At 42.1% G+C, this 17,201-nt stretch overlaps 2 protein-coding genes across 2 annotated transcripts; one reads left to right on the forward strand and one right to left on the reverse strand.

Annotated features, from left to right (window-relative positions):
- Positions 1–1,441: 1,441 nt before the first annotated feature.
- On the reverse strand, positions 1,442–10,708 carry LOC135500148 (uncharacterized). Its single transcript, XM_064791394.1, has 2 exons — positions 5,873–10,708; positions 1,442–1,612 (listed from the first exon to the last, which is right to left on the reverse strand). Exons 1-2 carry the CDS (start codon positions 10,706–10,708, stop codon positions 1,442–1,444), a joined length of 5,007 nt encoding a protein of 1,668 aa, XP_064647464.1.
- A 1,638-nt stretch (positions 10,709–12,346) lies between these two features.
- Positions 12,347–13,774, forward strand: LOC135500674 (uncharacterized). Its single transcript, XM_064792278.1, has 3 exons — positions 12,347–12,979; positions 13,322–13,407; positions 13,618–13,774. Exons 1-3 carry the CDS (start codon positions 12,547–12,549, stop codon positions 13,693–13,695), a joined length of 597 nt encoding a protein of 198 aa, XP_064648348.1. The 5' UTR covers positions 12,347–12,546; the 3' UTR covers positions 13,696–13,774.
- The last annotated feature ends 3,427 nt before the right edge of the window (positions 13,775–17,201 follow it).

The raw sequence follows: 17,201 nt of genomic DNA on the forward strand, positions 1-17,201 counted from the left end.
ACTTCATACAATAAACGAGATGGACTTCTCTACAAGGGCACTCTTGGGACTGACAAATGCTGTCCATAATCCAGAGGTGTCCTCATTACAACGATCAAATTTAATGTGAAATACCAATTTTAGATCAAAAGTACTCTCTTTTCTTTGACAGTATTGTGAAGGTTCATGCCCATTTCGCCTTGTCTTTTTTCGCCTTTTCCCATTTTGCCTTTAAAAAATATACATTTCGCCTTCTCCTATTTCGCCTTTTCCAATTTTGCCTCTTCCCAATCCGCCTTATTCTATCTCGCCTTTGTCTTTTTTCGCCTTTTCATTTTTCGCCTTATGCTATTTTGCCTCTGTTTTATCTTGCCTTATCACAAGTTGCCTTATCCATTCTTGCCTTCGTCTCAGTTTGCCATTGTCTTAATCTGCCTTCTCCTATTTCACCTTGTCCTAATTTACCTTTGTCCTAATTCGCCTTCATCCTATCTCGCCTTTACCCGCCCCGCCTTTGTATTATTTCGCCTTCTTCCCATTTCGCCTTCTTCCTACTTTGCAACAAACCTGGTGTCTTTACCCATGTTTGTTGAGTCAATCTTTCATGTGAAAGTGTCTTCAACAGTGTTGAAGGGCTTGTAGGGTCCATTCGGGGGTACCCGCAACCAAAACCCGGTGGACATTGCCAAAATTACAAGTGTAGATAACTTCTCAGCCATTATAGTCATATTACATTACATACCATATTACAGAAGACTTTTGTCTCTTTTACCCATGTTTTACCCATGTTTGTGGGGCCAATCTTTCATATAAGAGTGTTTCCACGAATTATGTTTTGGTACCCTACCCAAGGCTGTTGCTTATTTACCAATATTTTCAAATCTTCATAACTTCTGAACCATCTACATGTAAGCTTACATGTATCTCCAAAACCAACTTTTGGATTGATAAAAGGCAAGGGGAGATATGGCGAAACGGGAGAAGGCAAAATGGGAAGAAGGCGAATTGACATAAAGGTCAATCAAGAAAAGGCAAGATGAGATAAGGCAGGATGGAACCAAGGCAGAATAGGACAAAGGCGAAATAAGAAAAGGCAAACTAGGATGAGGCAAGATGAGAGGAAGGCGAGTTAGGAAGAAGGCCAATTGGAACAAAGGCGAGATAAGACGATGGCGAAATCGTAGAAGGCGAATTGAGAAAAGGCAAGTTAGGAGAAGGCTAAATGGGAGAAGGCAAAATTGGATAAGGCGAATAAGGTTAAGGCGGAATGGGCAGATACCATTGTGAATGCTGGAGTCTCTGGTTTTCTCTTGAGTACATTGCCTGACAAATCACTAAAAACTAACAATGGCTAAAAATGACCTACATGTATAGCTTACGCTAAGTTCTCAACTAAATATTCTATAAATTTCCAGGCGAAAATTTTAGCAATATCGACATAAGTTTTAATACAATAGTTAGCTTAGTAACCTTGGGCATCTACTGTCTTTTCAAACCTGCTGATCAAAGAGTTGATTATATTGCTCTCCTTGGCCTTGGCAACTTTCATCAGCTTGAACTTGAAATCGGCAGTAAAATTTGAAAACAAGATCACACCTTTTTCAGAATGAAGCTCCTCAAAATCGGTGTTTATCTGGAATAAGAGAGAGGAATTTTTGATACCAAGCTGGTAGTTAGTTTTCTTATCTAGACAGACCGAAAATGCAGAACCCATATCTGAGGCTTCAATTCTAAAGTAACAAAGTAAGAGTTAACTACACATAATTCTACATGTATGAGATTTAGACACAAACTATGCGAATTGAAAGATATTTGGCGAATTTCAGGTTTGATGACATTCTCTTTGTTAGACCTAACAACACCCATGGTAAAATATTGCGTGCTATCGTCATCGTGAAGTACCTTGAATGTAATATTCAAATCATGATGTTATATTATCCTGTCCAGTTTCCATGACAATAATAAGGTCAGTGATCCTATATATGATATTTATTGATACACACAATCTGTTAAATGCTTATATCTTGGAGCCAGGTTGAAGAAGCGATAGCGTGGGGGAGTTGGCCTACAAATACTAATTATACAGTAGTGTTAGCTGATGATATTAGATGGCTGCACTGATCTCGAGTGTTACTAAGGTAAACTTATGAACTAGATCATACAACACATGAAGAAGAACAATTATGGACAGGAATGATATCGCATAACTGTTTAGTATGCCTGTGAGTTCACATCCTCCTAGCGTAATCAGGTGTTCATTTCTCCATGATGAATAAAAGAATCAAGTCATTGACACAAGATTATCATCCTGGCATGAAACAGTCTTCTACCAGGCAGCTGTCCATAGAGATATTGATAAGAGTGTGTGACATGGTGGAAAGTTCCGATGATGTGGGAAGAACTGCAAGCGATCACTGGATCTTCGTTGATGACTGAAGTTTATTCACATATGATAAAGAAATAAGGCCCATAAGGCTTAATACCAATACAAAGGCTAATACAAAGGCTAATACAAAGGGGCAATAGCTGCTCTATTGGTGGTTACCACAAACCATACTCTGAAATGATCAAATGGCTGGTATTACTATATATTGTGACAAGGGAAACGTCTGTTAAACTTCTAATTGTGGACCATCCACACGGATACATAACATATACCTGACATAGGTTCCAATATTCCATTTCCTAAATGGACAACATCAAAATCACAAAGTCGAAGTCACAAAGACAAAGTTACAAAGACAGAGTCACAGAGACAATCTATAAGCAGGTCTCAGCATCATTTAGTATCAATTGTTGTCAAGATGACATTGACAAATTCAACCTATAAATACTAGTTAATTATAGTCACAAAGACAATTTCAATTTCCCAATACTAACCATCACCATAAATAGTCACGATAGTGTGTTCCACGGTGTTTACCTTAGCCACTGGTAACGACCTTAAACCACCATTAACAACGAATCTGTTTGACTATCATGGCTGGTTATGCCAGACGCTCCTTACATGCCTGGCACTATTTACTGAAATATTACAAATTTACAAAGGTGTCACTGAGAGTGTGTCTAACATTTATTCTCATGAGGTTGCCCTCAATTCAAGCGATCTGTAATTCCACCAAATCACAAGAATTGTGACAACGGTGCATGACTAGGTCACGGCACCAAATTCTACCACTGGCCAAGAGTATCCTCACACTTGCGGTGTGAAAAAGACAAAATTTGTACAGCTACAAGGTTGTTTCCGGGTTTTTCCCGGTTTCCCTAATCTAACTACATGTAACCAGGGAAAGGACTCTAGTTTACACTATTAACAAAATTATTTTAACACTTCCATTGCTTTTTGGCTCACCGTTAGGGGAGTCTATACGATAGCCCTGTGTCCGTCGTTTTCGTCGTCGTCCGTACCCTGTGTGGCACGTTTCTTAACCGCTTGTGCAATGAACTTGAAACTTTGTACACATGACCTAGGTCAGAGGTACTCTGACACTGAATTTCGGTCCGGTCTGGTTCATGACTTGGCCAGCAGGGGGCCAAAACTGAAAACATTAAAAGTGTGATATGTCTCCTATTAATGATCCGTTTTCAATAAAACTTTTATGGTAGGTACTCCTAGCAAGTATACATCACATATCATACGGGTTTTTTATTTGACGTACTTTTCAAGGTCAGAGAGGTCAAATGGCGTAAATTGGCCGTTAAGATGTAACTATGGCACGTTTCTAAACTGCAATGACTATTGATCCCAAATTTGGTACTCATGTACCCCTTAGTCAGGTGATCTCAGGGACCGAAGTTTGGTCCAATATGATTCACCACTTGACCACCAGGGGGCAAAATCCAAAAACCTTAAAAATGTGATTATTCCTTAACTTCTTGCCCGATTGCCACCAATTTGATATCATGGGTACATCTAACGACCATACAGTATAGGTCACACAGGTTTTTAATTTGACCTACTTTTTAAGGTCACGGAGATCAAATGGCGTAAATTGGCCGTGAGGCCGTAACTATGGCACGTTTCTTAACCGCAATGACTATTGATCACAAATTAAGTACATATGTACCCATTAGTCAGGTGATCTCAGGTACCGAAGTTTGGTGCGATCTGATTTGCCGTTTGGCCTCCAGGGAGGGGGCCAAATCCAAAATTCTTCAAAATGCTATTATTCCTTAATTACTTGTCCGATTGGCACCCATTTTATATCATAGGTACATCTAATTCTAACAACCATTCAATGTGTCACCTGGGTCTTTTTTGATTTGACCTACTTTTCAAGGTCACAGAGGTCAAATGTACTGTAAATTGGCCATTTTGGGGAAATTGTAATTGCTTGGACCTACATCAAACCTAACACTACATGACACAATACCATGCTCTTCATCCTTCTTTCCTCTACATGAGGTGAGCACAATGGCCCTGGCCATTTCATTCTTATCCATGGCATAGGCACCAGGTGCAAGGAAAGTCAGTACATTTTACTCGGCCTCTTTCATCGTCGCCAGCACCATCAAGTCGTCATCGTTTTCTGAAATAAAATCACAAATGTGGATGTTGTGGATTTTAGATAAAATTGTTTAGCCCGCTTGGTGGTTGACAAATAGGGCTAACGCTGTGCTCGGGGTGGTTAGTGGTGGTCTGTTGAGCATCCGTTCGTCCGTCCGTCGGTCTTTCCGTCCGTTCATCCGTTAACTCTTTGCCTTGTCAGCGCTCTACTGTCTTTTTGACAGATCATTTTCGTCTTCCATGAGTGCATATATGGGCCCAAGATCTTGGCCAAGTTTGATTTTGAGCGCAATTCAATTCCTAATTTGGCAACCAGGGGGCATTTTGTAAAATATCTAAAAATGGCTGTTTGTTACTCATGCTTGAGCTAGGGGGCTCCATTTTTTATCACAGGTACTCTATTAAGGATAAATCATATATTCATATATAATACGGGTTTTCGATTTGGCCTCGTTTTAAGGGCAAACTAGGTCAAATGGACGAAAATGGCTGATTGCTTATTGATGCCCTTGTCAGCAGCGCTCTAGCGTCTTTAGTTTGTGACGGATCCTTTTCATTTTTCATATGTATGAATATACCCCTAAAAATCTAGGTCGAATTCGTTTTTGGGTGCGGTGTGATTCTTAGTTTGCTCGCTAGGTGGCTTTTTCTGAAAAACTTAAAACTGGTCTAGCTCCCATATCCTTTGAGCTAAGATGCTCATATTTCTAGTGTAGGTGCAGAGACCAAAGTTACATCATATATGATACAAGGTGAGGCTGGCCTTGAGGTTCTATGTATCAGGATCATTTCTTCAGATAGTGGGCGATTTGCAAGGATTTGATAAAGGACCGCAGGTCATATTGTCGTGAAGGAGTCAGATGCCTTGTTTGTAAACATCAATACTAAAACACCAGATTCCTGTTAGAGCCCACAGGGACAAACGCAAGAGGAACTACGTGCTTCTTGGGACTCCACATGCGAAGTGATCTTTATTACAACATTATTATAAGGGTGAACATATAAACCACGTGACTCCATAAATGCATGTCATATTTCACTACAGTGAATTTGTCTACGGTGGCCTGTAAACCTAGTTTACACATCCTCCACCCCGGCCAACTGTGCTGCAATTTTGCTTCTCGTCGCTGCCACCGAAGGGCGCTTGCTACATCTTAGCTCAGGTTCCCCGGACTTTAATTCACTTAACACAGTTTGTCTAACAGATTCTGATCTGACTTCTAACGGATATAACTTCGAAATTGCTCTGCTAGTAAAACAATTCCCACTTTTTACTTTGGCTGCTCTGACTCTACTGTCAGAGCCGAACAATAGCTCAGTTACAAGGCCTAGTTTCCAACGTGTACGGGGTATATTGTCCTCATGAACCTGTACTACGTCACCTACACTAATGATATCATCACTTGGACAATGTTTACGCACTTGGTAAGCGTGTCTCTCACGTAAGCAGCTTAGGTATTCATTCTTGAACCTTGTCACAAAATGAGTGTGTAATTGAGCGCGCCTACGTTCTGCCCTCGTAATGAAGTCAGCAGTCCCAACTTGTGACCAATCAGGGTCAGTTTCATCAAACAACTCGTGTGGCAACTCATCAGTCTCGTAGCCAAACAATAGCATTGACGGTGTCAGAGGTTTGGGATCTTCTATTGATCCACTTGCATACGTCAATGGCCTATTGTTTAGGACGGACTGAACCTCTTTGATCAATGTGTACATTTCTTCAAAACTAATCAATGCCCGGCCTAACACTTTCCTAAGTACTGACTTCATTACGCCTATGAGACGTTCCCAGGAACCTCCCCACCAGGGGGACTGTACCGGTATGAAATCAAATCTAATGCGCTTTGCAATAAAATGCTCTTGCACTTCTGAACTCGCCACACGCCTTAGTAACTTTTCGATTTCACTACTTCCCGACTTGAAATTGGTTGCGTTGTCGGAGAAACACCTATCTGGAACAACATAAGTGCCACAATGCCTTCTGAATGCTTTGATGAACGAATCGGCGCTCAAATCATTGACCAGTTCAAGGTTTACACCTCTAGTGCCTAAACATGTAAATAAACACACGTAAACTTTGAACACATGTCCATCGCGATCTTTCACTAGAAGATGTCCCGTGAAGTCCATACCAATGTTACTAAACGCTTTGGTCGCATCAATACGGTATTCGGGTAGATCAGGGCTCTGTGGTAACCGGTACGCAGTGCCGGTAACACGTTTACAGATTACACATGATTTCAACACTGACCTAACCTCTGCCCGCGTTGCAGTAATCCAATACCGTTTTCGCACAGCAACTACGGTTGAACCTAATCCAGCATGAAGAACGCGCGCATGCGCTCTTTTGATCACAAGTCTAGTAAAGTGGCATTTCCGAGGTAACAACACAGGTTTACGCGCATTACTGTCTAGTGACACAGCATTACCTAATCTCCCCGCGCCACGAAGAACACCTTTTGTGTCTAACACAACATTCAACTGTTGCACAATACACGGAATCCGTCCGCTTGGTTTGTCCTGATTTAAGTAATCCAAGGCCTCAGAAAAATATGAAGATTGAACTGCTTTCACCCAAAGAGTTTCGGCCTGTTCCATTTCTCCTACGGTTATGTGTTGTGTCTCCCGGCTAATGCGTGCGAATCTTAGAACGTAGACAGTAACATGTAGTAGTTGCTCGAGATTATTGAATCTACTGATGTCGATCACTTTACTTATATCCATTGTGATGTGAGGTGGGTCAGACGTGTCAATTTCAATAGCAGCGGCAAGCAATTTTTCTGAATTAAATCCAGACTTCCACAGGTCCCATTGTTCCTGGGTCGCAAGCCAATCTGGACCCGAGTTCCATAGACTAGAAGCTATCAAATGCTTAACGTCACAACCGCGTGATATCAAATCCGCAGGATTATCGCCACTTGCGACATGTCGCCAATCACTGACGTCACTCAACTTACGAATTGTATCAACTTTCATGGCAATCGTACGTTTCAATGTCTTATCAGAGTTTACCCAATGCAGCGCTATTTCTGAGTCTGACCAGAAATGCACCGCCACCTGCTGGTAACAAGGTTCCAACACCGCCATCAAATTACGAGTATACTTCGCACCAAGTACCATTGCGCTTAATTCCAACTGAGGAATGGTCATCTTCGACTTTGGGCCAACAATCTTGCCCTTGGAGCCAAGTAATGTGACAGTTGACCCCTGTTTTATGAAAGCTACAGTCCCAATAGCTGCAGGTGTCGCATCCGAAAAGCTATGTATTTGCACTGGTAGATATTTGTCCATGCCGTAATAACGAGGTTGTTCAATCTCATGAACCTGTTCTAAGTCTCTCAAGATCGGAAACCACACTTTAGTTTCCTCGATCGGTAAAGCAGTGTCCCAATCATACTTCTGACGCCAGAGCTGAGCTATGAACTGTCTGGCTCTAATTATCACCGGAGTTACAAGTCCCAACGGATCAAAATGTGAAGCAGCCACTGACAATACGCGACGTTTTGTGACGTCACGGCAAGTGTTTATCAGTCCCTTTTTGGGAAATCCCAGACGATCAGTCACTGAATTCCAAACGAGTCCCAAAACACTGACGGTTTTCTCCTTCATTTGTGTACCTTCAAGTTCAAGAATTCTATTCAGTTCTGGCAAATTGCTTAACCACTGGCGAAGATTGAAACCTCCCTGTTTCATTATTGCGCGTGCGTTGTAGTAGTAATTGACTGCCTCGTTATCTTGATCAACACTGGTCAATAGATTATCCATGTATAACTTCCTTGTCAGATCGATTGCAACATCACACTCATACTTCGCTAAATGTTTTTCTAATACAATGCCCAAAGAGAAAGGCGATGAAGTATGACCGAACACTACGGTGGTGTAGCGGTACGCAATAATGTCCTTGGTTGGATCGTTGTCGCGAAACCACAAGAATTTCACATAATTCCTGTCCTGTTCCAATAGACCAATGGATAAGAAGGCACGAGCAATGTCAGCCACCAGTGCAATGCGCGACACCCGAAACAACAACAGTAGATCGTGTAAGTTCTGAATCATACATGGACCGGTAATCAAACAGTCATTCAAGCTCACGCGCCCTGTATTCGCCGCGAATACAATGCGAACAGGCGTGGTTTCCGAGTTTTTGAGCACAAAAAAATGTGGCATGTAATGTGAATGTTCTTCGTCCCAGGGATTACCCTTGACTTCCTCTACGTAGCATTTATCCATGTGTTCTTTTATGACCTTGCAATAAGCGTTCATTAACCCTGTTTTCTGCAAACGTTCAACAATCTGATCCAAACGACGTCTGCACAATCGTAGATTGGATGGCAATTCCCCATGGTCCTCTTTCCACGGTAGAGGCACCGAGTATTTCCCATCCTGAAATTCGATCTTTTCACTATATGCTGCCTTAAAGTTCTCATCTACGCCACCTACGTCATCAGTGACGTCATTGACACCCACTTCACTACACCGAAAATATGTCAACAACCGATTGTCTAAATCCGTGTTGGACAACGCTCCACAAAGGTCCACATCTCCCGGTTGAGTTCCGCAGAAACACATTATGGGTCTGATATCAGCTGCCACAATCGGCCTATCCTTATGAACTGGTCCTAACAACAATGCACCGAGATTTGACTTATACACTGTTGGGCCATTGCCATCAATGGTCTCACCGTTCATAAACTGCCAAGAATTGTCAGCACCGATCAGCACATCCACAACAAATGGCTCTCCACGAAAGTCATCTGCTAACTCCAAACCTCGAATGTGTGGTAGTGACTTAGCCTCACACCAACCTCGTTGGCTGATGGGTGCAACTATCTCCCGTGAGATCAACAATGGAACACGTGTCATTCCATCAGACGTCATTATCCCTACTGTTGCCAAACCATAGCGATCCTTCGTATAACACTGAAATCCGTGAATTCCGAGATCAATATAACCCCTAGGCTGGATGCCAAGTAATAACGCGACATCCTGACGCATGTAACTTAACATTGAACCCTCGTCAATGAAGATTCGAACCTCTACCTGCGTACCATTGTAGTCCATTTTAGCCCTGGCCGTTTTCACCAACACTGGGTTATCAGCTATGATCGATGACGTAACAATATCCGCGTATGAATCACTTTCCACCAACGTATCCATACCGGCACTCGTAGATTTATTCTGAACCAAACTGCAGCACGACGTCGGTCCTGGCGTTTCCTGGGCCGATTGCGTAATCTCCGTGATCGAATTTCTATTCCCACGATTATACCGTTTTCTTGACTGAGCACGATACCGTGAACGATTTCCGAAATCGATTCCATGCAGTGACGTATGATGTAGTCCACAGCAAGATGAACACTGTAGTGAACTTGTACATTTCCTAGAAAAGTGTCCTGGCAACAAACACAATCGGCATAGACCTTTTGCAAACACCAAATCACGTTTCTGTTTTGCAGAAAGATTACATTTTTCTGGTTGGTGTTTCGGTGAACCACAAATTTCGCAGTTACTAGTGTGTGCCATAAATGCACCTACAGATGAATTTGATAGCTTTTGACAGATTTCAACAGTTCTCCTCTCTGTAATATCAATATCCTCAGTCTGTGTTTCATAACGTTCGACCTGGCGCTTTAACCCGTCTGTGAATGTCTTAAGATTGTACACATCTGTCCTGTCAAGATCAGCCATGTTTCCCCGAATAACAGCAGGTAGTTTTTCCTCGAGAATAGGTACAATTATTCCAGCTGCTCTATCAACGTCAATGTTTAGTGCTTCCAAACTCCGCAGGTCCGTCATTACTTGATTATAAAACGAACGAAGTGCAGCTCCGGACATGTTTGGGTTCCTCAAATGAAACAGTCGCAACACGTGCGCACGAATGATTTTTCGGTCTTTTCCGAAGGTTTCTAGCAATGTTTTCTTGAGAATCACGTAATTCGCTGCTGAGGGTATGAGTGATCGAACAGAGTCCAAAGCTTCACCTTCTAACAAACCGTATAGGTAATCAAAACGATTTATATCAGAAATGTTCGAATTTTTGTCGATTTCCGCTGTGTATCGTTCCCAGAATGGCAGCCAATCAGTGAGGTTACCATTGAAAGTCGGAAGCGTTAATTTTGGTAACTTTGAAGTAGTCACTGGACCTTTTGGCACTGGTACTACTGGGTTATCCCTTGTTGACTTGAATTTAGCTAAAAAGTTCTTGGCTTTAACGATATTCATCTGATTATCGACGGACTTTTCACAAGCGTCCTCGGCATCTCTAGCAGCATCACCGTGTGAAGTTGCGTCGTTTGTTCGTCCTCTGTTGTTTCATTGTCTGCACGAGTTCTTTTGGTTCGACTCCTGGTTCTCCCTTGGGTTTGCTCATGTTGAAAGGCTAACGAGAAATCCTGGTCACGGCACCATTTGTAAACATCAATACTAAAACACCAGATTCCTGTTAGAGCCCACAGGGACAAACGCAAGAGGAACTACGTGCTTCTTGTGACTCCACATGCGAAGTGATCTTTATTACAACATTATTATAAGGGTGAACATATAAACCACGTGACTCCATAAATGCATGTCATATTTCACTACAGTGAATTTGTCTACGGTGGCCTGTAAACCTAGTTTACACACCTTGGCTGCCTTGCAGGATACTTTCATTAAATGACCATTAATTGTTGAAGAGAGGAACCGAATCCACACTGGGTTTTACGAAATGGCAGGATTTCCAAATGTTATTGGCTGCGTTGACAGGTCACATGTGAAGATTCAGGGCCCCTCTGCTCCACAAAGGTACAGAGACTTGAATGAGGATGGACAGCAAAGGCCAACATATGAGTCTGCCTTCATCTGTAGAAAACAGTACCACAGCACCAATACTAGGTACAACCACTTAATTTCCAACTTCCCTGAAAATGTTGAAAACCATATTGAGGAGATAGAGCATGTAAAAACTAAGAATTTTGGTCAGTTAATGTTATCAAACTAAAGGTATTGAAAGAGCAGTTTTGCGCAGGCCTGCTTAAACACAGTTGAAGCAAAGGCACTGAAGGTATTGAAGAGCGGATGTGACAAAAGAACCCCTTAACTACTTCATTCGCTGCAGTTCAAATAAAACCTTCACAACTGTCATCCACCCTAGGGGCCAAATTCATTAGATGTCTGTAACTTCTCCCTGATTAGTTATAGGGCCTATTCATATATTCTGTGAAGATTTACATGAAGGACCTGAATCTGTCTATTCAGTAGTTAAGTGTCAGTCCATGATACCACCATGCAGGATCATGCAAATGGTGGCAAGGTGGGGGGTCAACAGATCTAGTTGTAATTTCTACCACAGACCTGTCCGAGGGTACTATGAAGGCTGGTGGATTGGTTTCGAAAATAACCCCACAGTTTTGGGGTACGGCTGTTAACCATTTCCTACTCATTTTCCTTTTAAAAAAACATGCATTATCCCTCAAAATAGGCTAAGTCTTTTGTCAATTTTCGTGCATCAAACAGAATTATCACTAAACACCGCCTATTGAAATTGAAAGTACATGATCTGAGCTACCTTTTTATGCCTTTTGTTTTGCCCCAGGTACATTTTAATGACAGGTACAGTTCGTCCCAAAAACAATGCAATCTCAAATTTCAGTAAAAAGGTAATGTTAACTCTCCTTTAGCTCCAACACTGCAGTTTTTTAGGTGATGCCACTTCCAGGTAAGGAAGTCAGAATGCTGTTTTTTAATTTGCAAAGGAAAAAAATCCGGCCGCCCTTACGGTTTTCCAGTGAGGGGGTCGAGTCGCGCCCTTCTCACTGGTGCCCATTTTTTGCCCATTCCCTCAGATAACTGACGAAATACACATGCTTTCGAAATAAAATTACATTTTTAGATGTTAGTGAACCCCCCTCTCCCTTGCCCCTCCCACACACTCCCTCAAACAACCTAGAGGCCTTTATTACCCCTGTGGAGGCTTAGCGGTCTAGGCGGAAACGAACACCAGCAACGACAACAACAACAGCAGTTACAGTTACAATGCATTGTGTACATGCACGTGTACATTGTGTGATAGTCTATTGAAAATGGAACCTGAAAAATCACAGTTGAAATGTGGATTTGCTGTCATATCCAAGGATATCGAGTGTGGTACTGACGCTTCATACCCCAATGACAAGAGTGTGATCCCCTTGAAACAATGTAAGAAGGACGTGCACTCCCATTTGATGCGTTGGATGTCCTCCAGGAAAGCCAGTCAAGTCCAAAGTGAATGGGAGCTCATAGCACTTCGTGCTGGCGTGTTTGATATGAGTTCTCCAGTTCTGGACACCACAATATGCCCGAACCACCGATACAAGTTGAGTTTATTATCATGGAATCAGCAAAGGAGATGCCAGCACCCACTTCATCAACCCTCTAAAACAAGTCGGAAGCCCAGAAAAGATGGTGGTTCAGTTCATCGAGTGATGTCTCGGGAAATATACATCAAGTGGGGAGTTTTTGTCCCAGTTGGCTCAGGTAAGGGATCAGTCTCAAAATCACTGAAGTAGAAAAGAAGCAGTAGGCCTGTAATGATACCCACTCTGACTAAACCTAACTTTGGTGCAAAACCAACTGAGTGATAACGATTTACCACTTCACTTGTGTTCTTCCTAGAAAGTTGATTGGAGCCTTGGCTTGATGATCAGGAAGTCCCAGTTATGACTCCCTGCCAGTGCCACTGGAGGTGATGCTTCACTGCCGTACAAAATCAGCATGGCCGGTCGCATTATCAAAACAAGTCTATCATCATCATCATGTCCTCACACTATTATATTGCACATCATATTATCATTACCCCATAATCTGGTGCCTTTTCAGCTCTGTGTAAAGGATGTGAGGCTAAACATCGAGTATCTGTGGTAAATGTAGAACCAGAAGTAGAACCAGCACCCATGGCTACAGAGGTGAGTTGAATGAAAAAAAGGGGAAAGATTCGGGGCAAGCCAAAGTGAATATCGGTTAATTCTGCCTGCAGCGACTGACTTACATGTAAGAAGGTCACTGATGAGAGAGGAGGGACTAAGCTGAAAACCTTGATGCCATTCTGGCTCCCATCTCCTTGGCAATGAGGGATTCTAAGCCAAACCTGATTCTCCATCAATATCTTTTTTCAGTCCGCTGTTGCCTCTTCCTCTGTTCAACCAGCCGACGCCTTAGAAAACCCAGCAGACGGGACAGAAGGGCAAATTTGATGGGTAATGTTGTTGCAACAGTATCATAAGGACTGCTGGTCAAGCACTCTTGAGCTGGGAGAGAGAAATGATAACAGGGTGGAGATTTTCTGAAATGTTGGTCTTTGAGTCATGACTGGGCAGAATTAGCCCAGTGAAAGTTGTCAGCTACACATCAAGAATTCTTGATTTAGAATGAAAGGGTACGACTTTATTGGATGTACATTCATCAGGCTTGACCTGAGATTTTCCACGCCATTGATTGCAAATGCATTGTTCGCATTCTACAATACATCTCTCTTTTTCTAAAATAAATACATGGTGAATTTCCTAAAACTGTTACATGCTGTGTTTTTGTCTCCCTTGACTAACATAACCTGCAATATGAAGGACATCCAGATTTGATGTTCTAGTATATCTAGCGGATGGTTCATCAGGTAAAATGCGGGGCTTGGTTAAAAAATGATTTTATAGCGATATCTTGGGATAAATTTGAACTTTGGCTTTCAGTAAACAATTGTAAATGCCAAGATAGATTTTTAATGTCAGTATACTTAGTAGCGCTAATGTCAGTTTTGAACAACCAAGCCTGCTACTGGAAAGTGGGACTCTCTCCTGATACTATCCTGCACTTGGGCCTGACATGTAGTACCGTAAATGAGGTGTTACTAGTATTGGTCCCTCCCTAGTAGTGGTTAGTAGTGGTTTGGCTATTGTCTGCAAAATAGCCTTTTTTCTATGTATCATTATATTAGATTGTAAATAAATCACCCATTTGTAAAAAAAAAGTGTCCCTGCTTCTTAGGTGGCAGCACTGTCCTCTGCAGACAGGTACAAGTGTAGCATGTGGAAAGTTGTGATCTCTCCTAAGGGACTGGACAGTACCGTAACTCAGTTCATGAAAAACTTCTCCATTCCAGTACATGTATATGTACAATTTAGCCAATGCTAGAGCAACTCCAGGAGAACATTTCACCGCCAACCAAGGAGCTAAAAACTTCCAATAGCAGTACTCTGACGGTGCAGCCAACTGCAGGGTTGTCCTCATCAAACAGTAATTACAGTAGGAACTGCACCTTTGGTCAATTGGCTCCTTAGCAATGGAAGGTGTTACTAGTATGTGAAATGAGCACTTCTGCAAGGTTCTTAGGAATAGGATGATCCCTGCATGGGTTGATAAAGATGTATTAGTAGGTCATACCACATGCCCTTCAGGTGCCTTAGCCATGGGGGGGGGTCCAACCCTTACAACATGCTCTGGCAGCATGACACAGGCTAATGAATGGGTCAACATTAGCATCCTCACCAACAGGGGGGTTTCTTTAGGTTTTCGAACTGTAAGAAGGCTACATGTATCTTATTCAATTACGTTGCCATCAGGTAGGCCAAGGCCGAAATGTTATTTGAAATTCAAATCAGCATTTCAGGACCTATGGGGCCCAATTCCCCAAAGGGCTTTCATCAAGGGCAAATTTGTAGTGATGAGCTTGTTCTTTTTTTGGGGGAAAAATGCAAGTGGAGTTATTTACCGGTAGGCCTACTTAAAGTAGGTTAGTAGGCCTAGGCATGGGGGGGGGGGGTGATCATGGTTGTTGACAGTAACGACTAATCCTCATGGCCAGCACCAAGCATGAATTATGTGTTCATTATGCATTTATTTTATAATTCATCAAGTGTACACAAGGTGGCAGCACTAGCCAATGAGTGTCATTTTGGTGGAAAATAGCACTTTTTCCTTGGTTTATCCTGGGAAAACAGTTAAAGCGGCCGGAAATTTTATTTCTGATTTTGAAAGTAGGTATCATTGCCTTTATCATGTGCAAGCCACAGCATTCAAAGACCTGCAGTGTTGGAGATACGAGCGTCGATAGAGAGATCTTCCTAAGCACTGCCCCTAGGTATGCATAATTACTAGGCCTAGCACGACCAAAGTATGAAGTGTTACTCAATGACCTGTTGCAGAATGGAAGATCTCATCAAATACTTCCATCATACAAAGGGGGAAAATCCAGCTACTTTTTTAGTCTCTGCAGGAGTGCCCAACATTGACCCAAAAATACACAAAAAATAGGGGGAAAAAAGCTAAAACAAGCCCCCTAACTAGGCCTGCCCCTAACTCGGTTGCTAGTGATATTTGAGAGTCATCAATTGCTGTGTAATGATGTCTTAGTGGAAGGATCTTGCATACCTAATCTCGTTAAAAACGGTTGACCCCCACCTTGCCACCCTCTGCATGGTGGTATCATGGACTGACACTTAAACGCTGTTTTAAGCTGAACGCCCTTCATGAATTTGGCCCCATTTGTCTAAGCTTGATTTCATCTAGTCTGTCCACATCTCCCTATCTACCATAAACCTTCATTCTGGTACTCGCATATACTACTTGCTACATTTTCTTGTCATTCATCTCATTCCTTGCTATTAAATTCTGCCAGCATAGCTATTCAGGCCGCCAGGCCTCTAGTATAAAGAAATCTAACACAACGGCAATGTCACAACCTTGAAGACAACCGCACAGTGCTGCCACCTGCAAATGCAAGCTATCACTAAATTCTTGGTCTAAACCTTCATTGACAGCTCCACCAACAGCACAAATCCTACCAAATTAGCTATTACTTGTTACATTTTATGCTTATACCTAAATGGGGTTCCTTTAGAGACATTACAAAGGCATAAACTCATTTTAAGAGATTCGGACAACCACGTGACCCACGTGGCGGGAAGAAAGGACAACGGGCTATGCCGAGCTTACTAAAAGTGCCTACTGTGAGCAAGCTATTGAAATATATAAGAATATAAGACATTCTCCAAGGGCACTAGACTTACATCTGTATCGACGTCCCTCCTGAGTAGACGGTACATATACAAGTAGCATTATATCTAGGCATTATTACAAAGATTCCGGGACAAATAAGTTTTACATGAGAGAAAAATGGCATAAGCGTTGTTACCAGCTCCGTCTTCGCCGGAGGTGCACAAGTAAACTGTCTTCGGCCTAGAAGTGGAAACTGGACACGACAAATATCACGTGCCATTTCACGGGTAGAGTAGTTTTCAGATGACCATGGAGCACTTGCCTTTTCTGTCAAGCGGTGCAGTTCATCTTCTGTAATGAAATTTATAATAATAATCAGTACTGGTATATAGCTAGTAATAGTATCACATATACTTCATAAGGATATCAAACATCATGTGTCAGCTTTTTTCAAAGTCTCTACTCTGCCCAAGGACACAAACATTTGCATATTAGGTTAATGATTTCACAGCATCACATACAATGGTACCCTGTATATGGCCTATGGGTTTCTCTACATCATGTACATAATGCATTGTGAAAGAAGAGATCATGATGATTGCAATCTCCAGAAAACTGCTTAAGTTCATGAAAAGATTCATTGAAACAATGTGAAAATGCATTTTAGCTATAATAGGCTATCAGCATCGATACAGTATTAGACCCCGGGCCTAATAGCCTACTGAAAGACCGAACCTGTATCTAATAGCATACCAAGAATTATTGTGGCTCC

The sequence above is a fragment of the Lineus longissimus genome, chromosome 16, assembly GCF_910592395.1.
Source record: "Lineus longissimus chromosome 16, tnLinLong1.2, whole genome shotgun sequence".
In the NCBI taxonomy this organism is placed as follows: domain Eukaryota; kingdom Metazoa; phylum Nemertea; class Pilidiophora; order Heteronemertea; family Lineidae; genus Lineus; species Lineus longissimus.

What these genes read in the sequence shown, in the direction of transcription:
- LOC135500148 (XM_064791394.1), bottom strand. Translation starts at nt 10,708, where the DNA reads ATGAATATCGTTAAAGCCAAGAACTTTTTAGCTAAATTCAAGTCAACA. An exon ending in CAAGTGATGATATCATTAGT is followed by an intron (nt 1,613 to 5,872) that starts GTAGGTGACGTA and finishes CTCTTATTCCAG; the next exon opens with ATAAACACCGATTTTGAGGA.
- LOC135500674 (XM_064792278.1), top strand. Translation starts at nt 12,547, where the DNA reads ATGGAACCTGAAAAATCACAGTTGAAATGTGGATTTGCTGTCATATCC. An exon ending in TTTTGTCCCAGTTGGCTCAG is followed by an intron (nt 12,980 to 13,321) that starts GTAAGGGATCAG and finishes GTGCCTTTTCAG; the next exon opens with CTCTGTGTAAAGGATGTGAG. An exon ending in CAGCACCCATGGCTACAGAG is followed by an intron (nt 13,408 to 13,617) that starts GTGAGTTGAATG and finishes ATCTTTTTTCAG; the next exon opens with TCCGCTGTTGCCTCTTCCTC.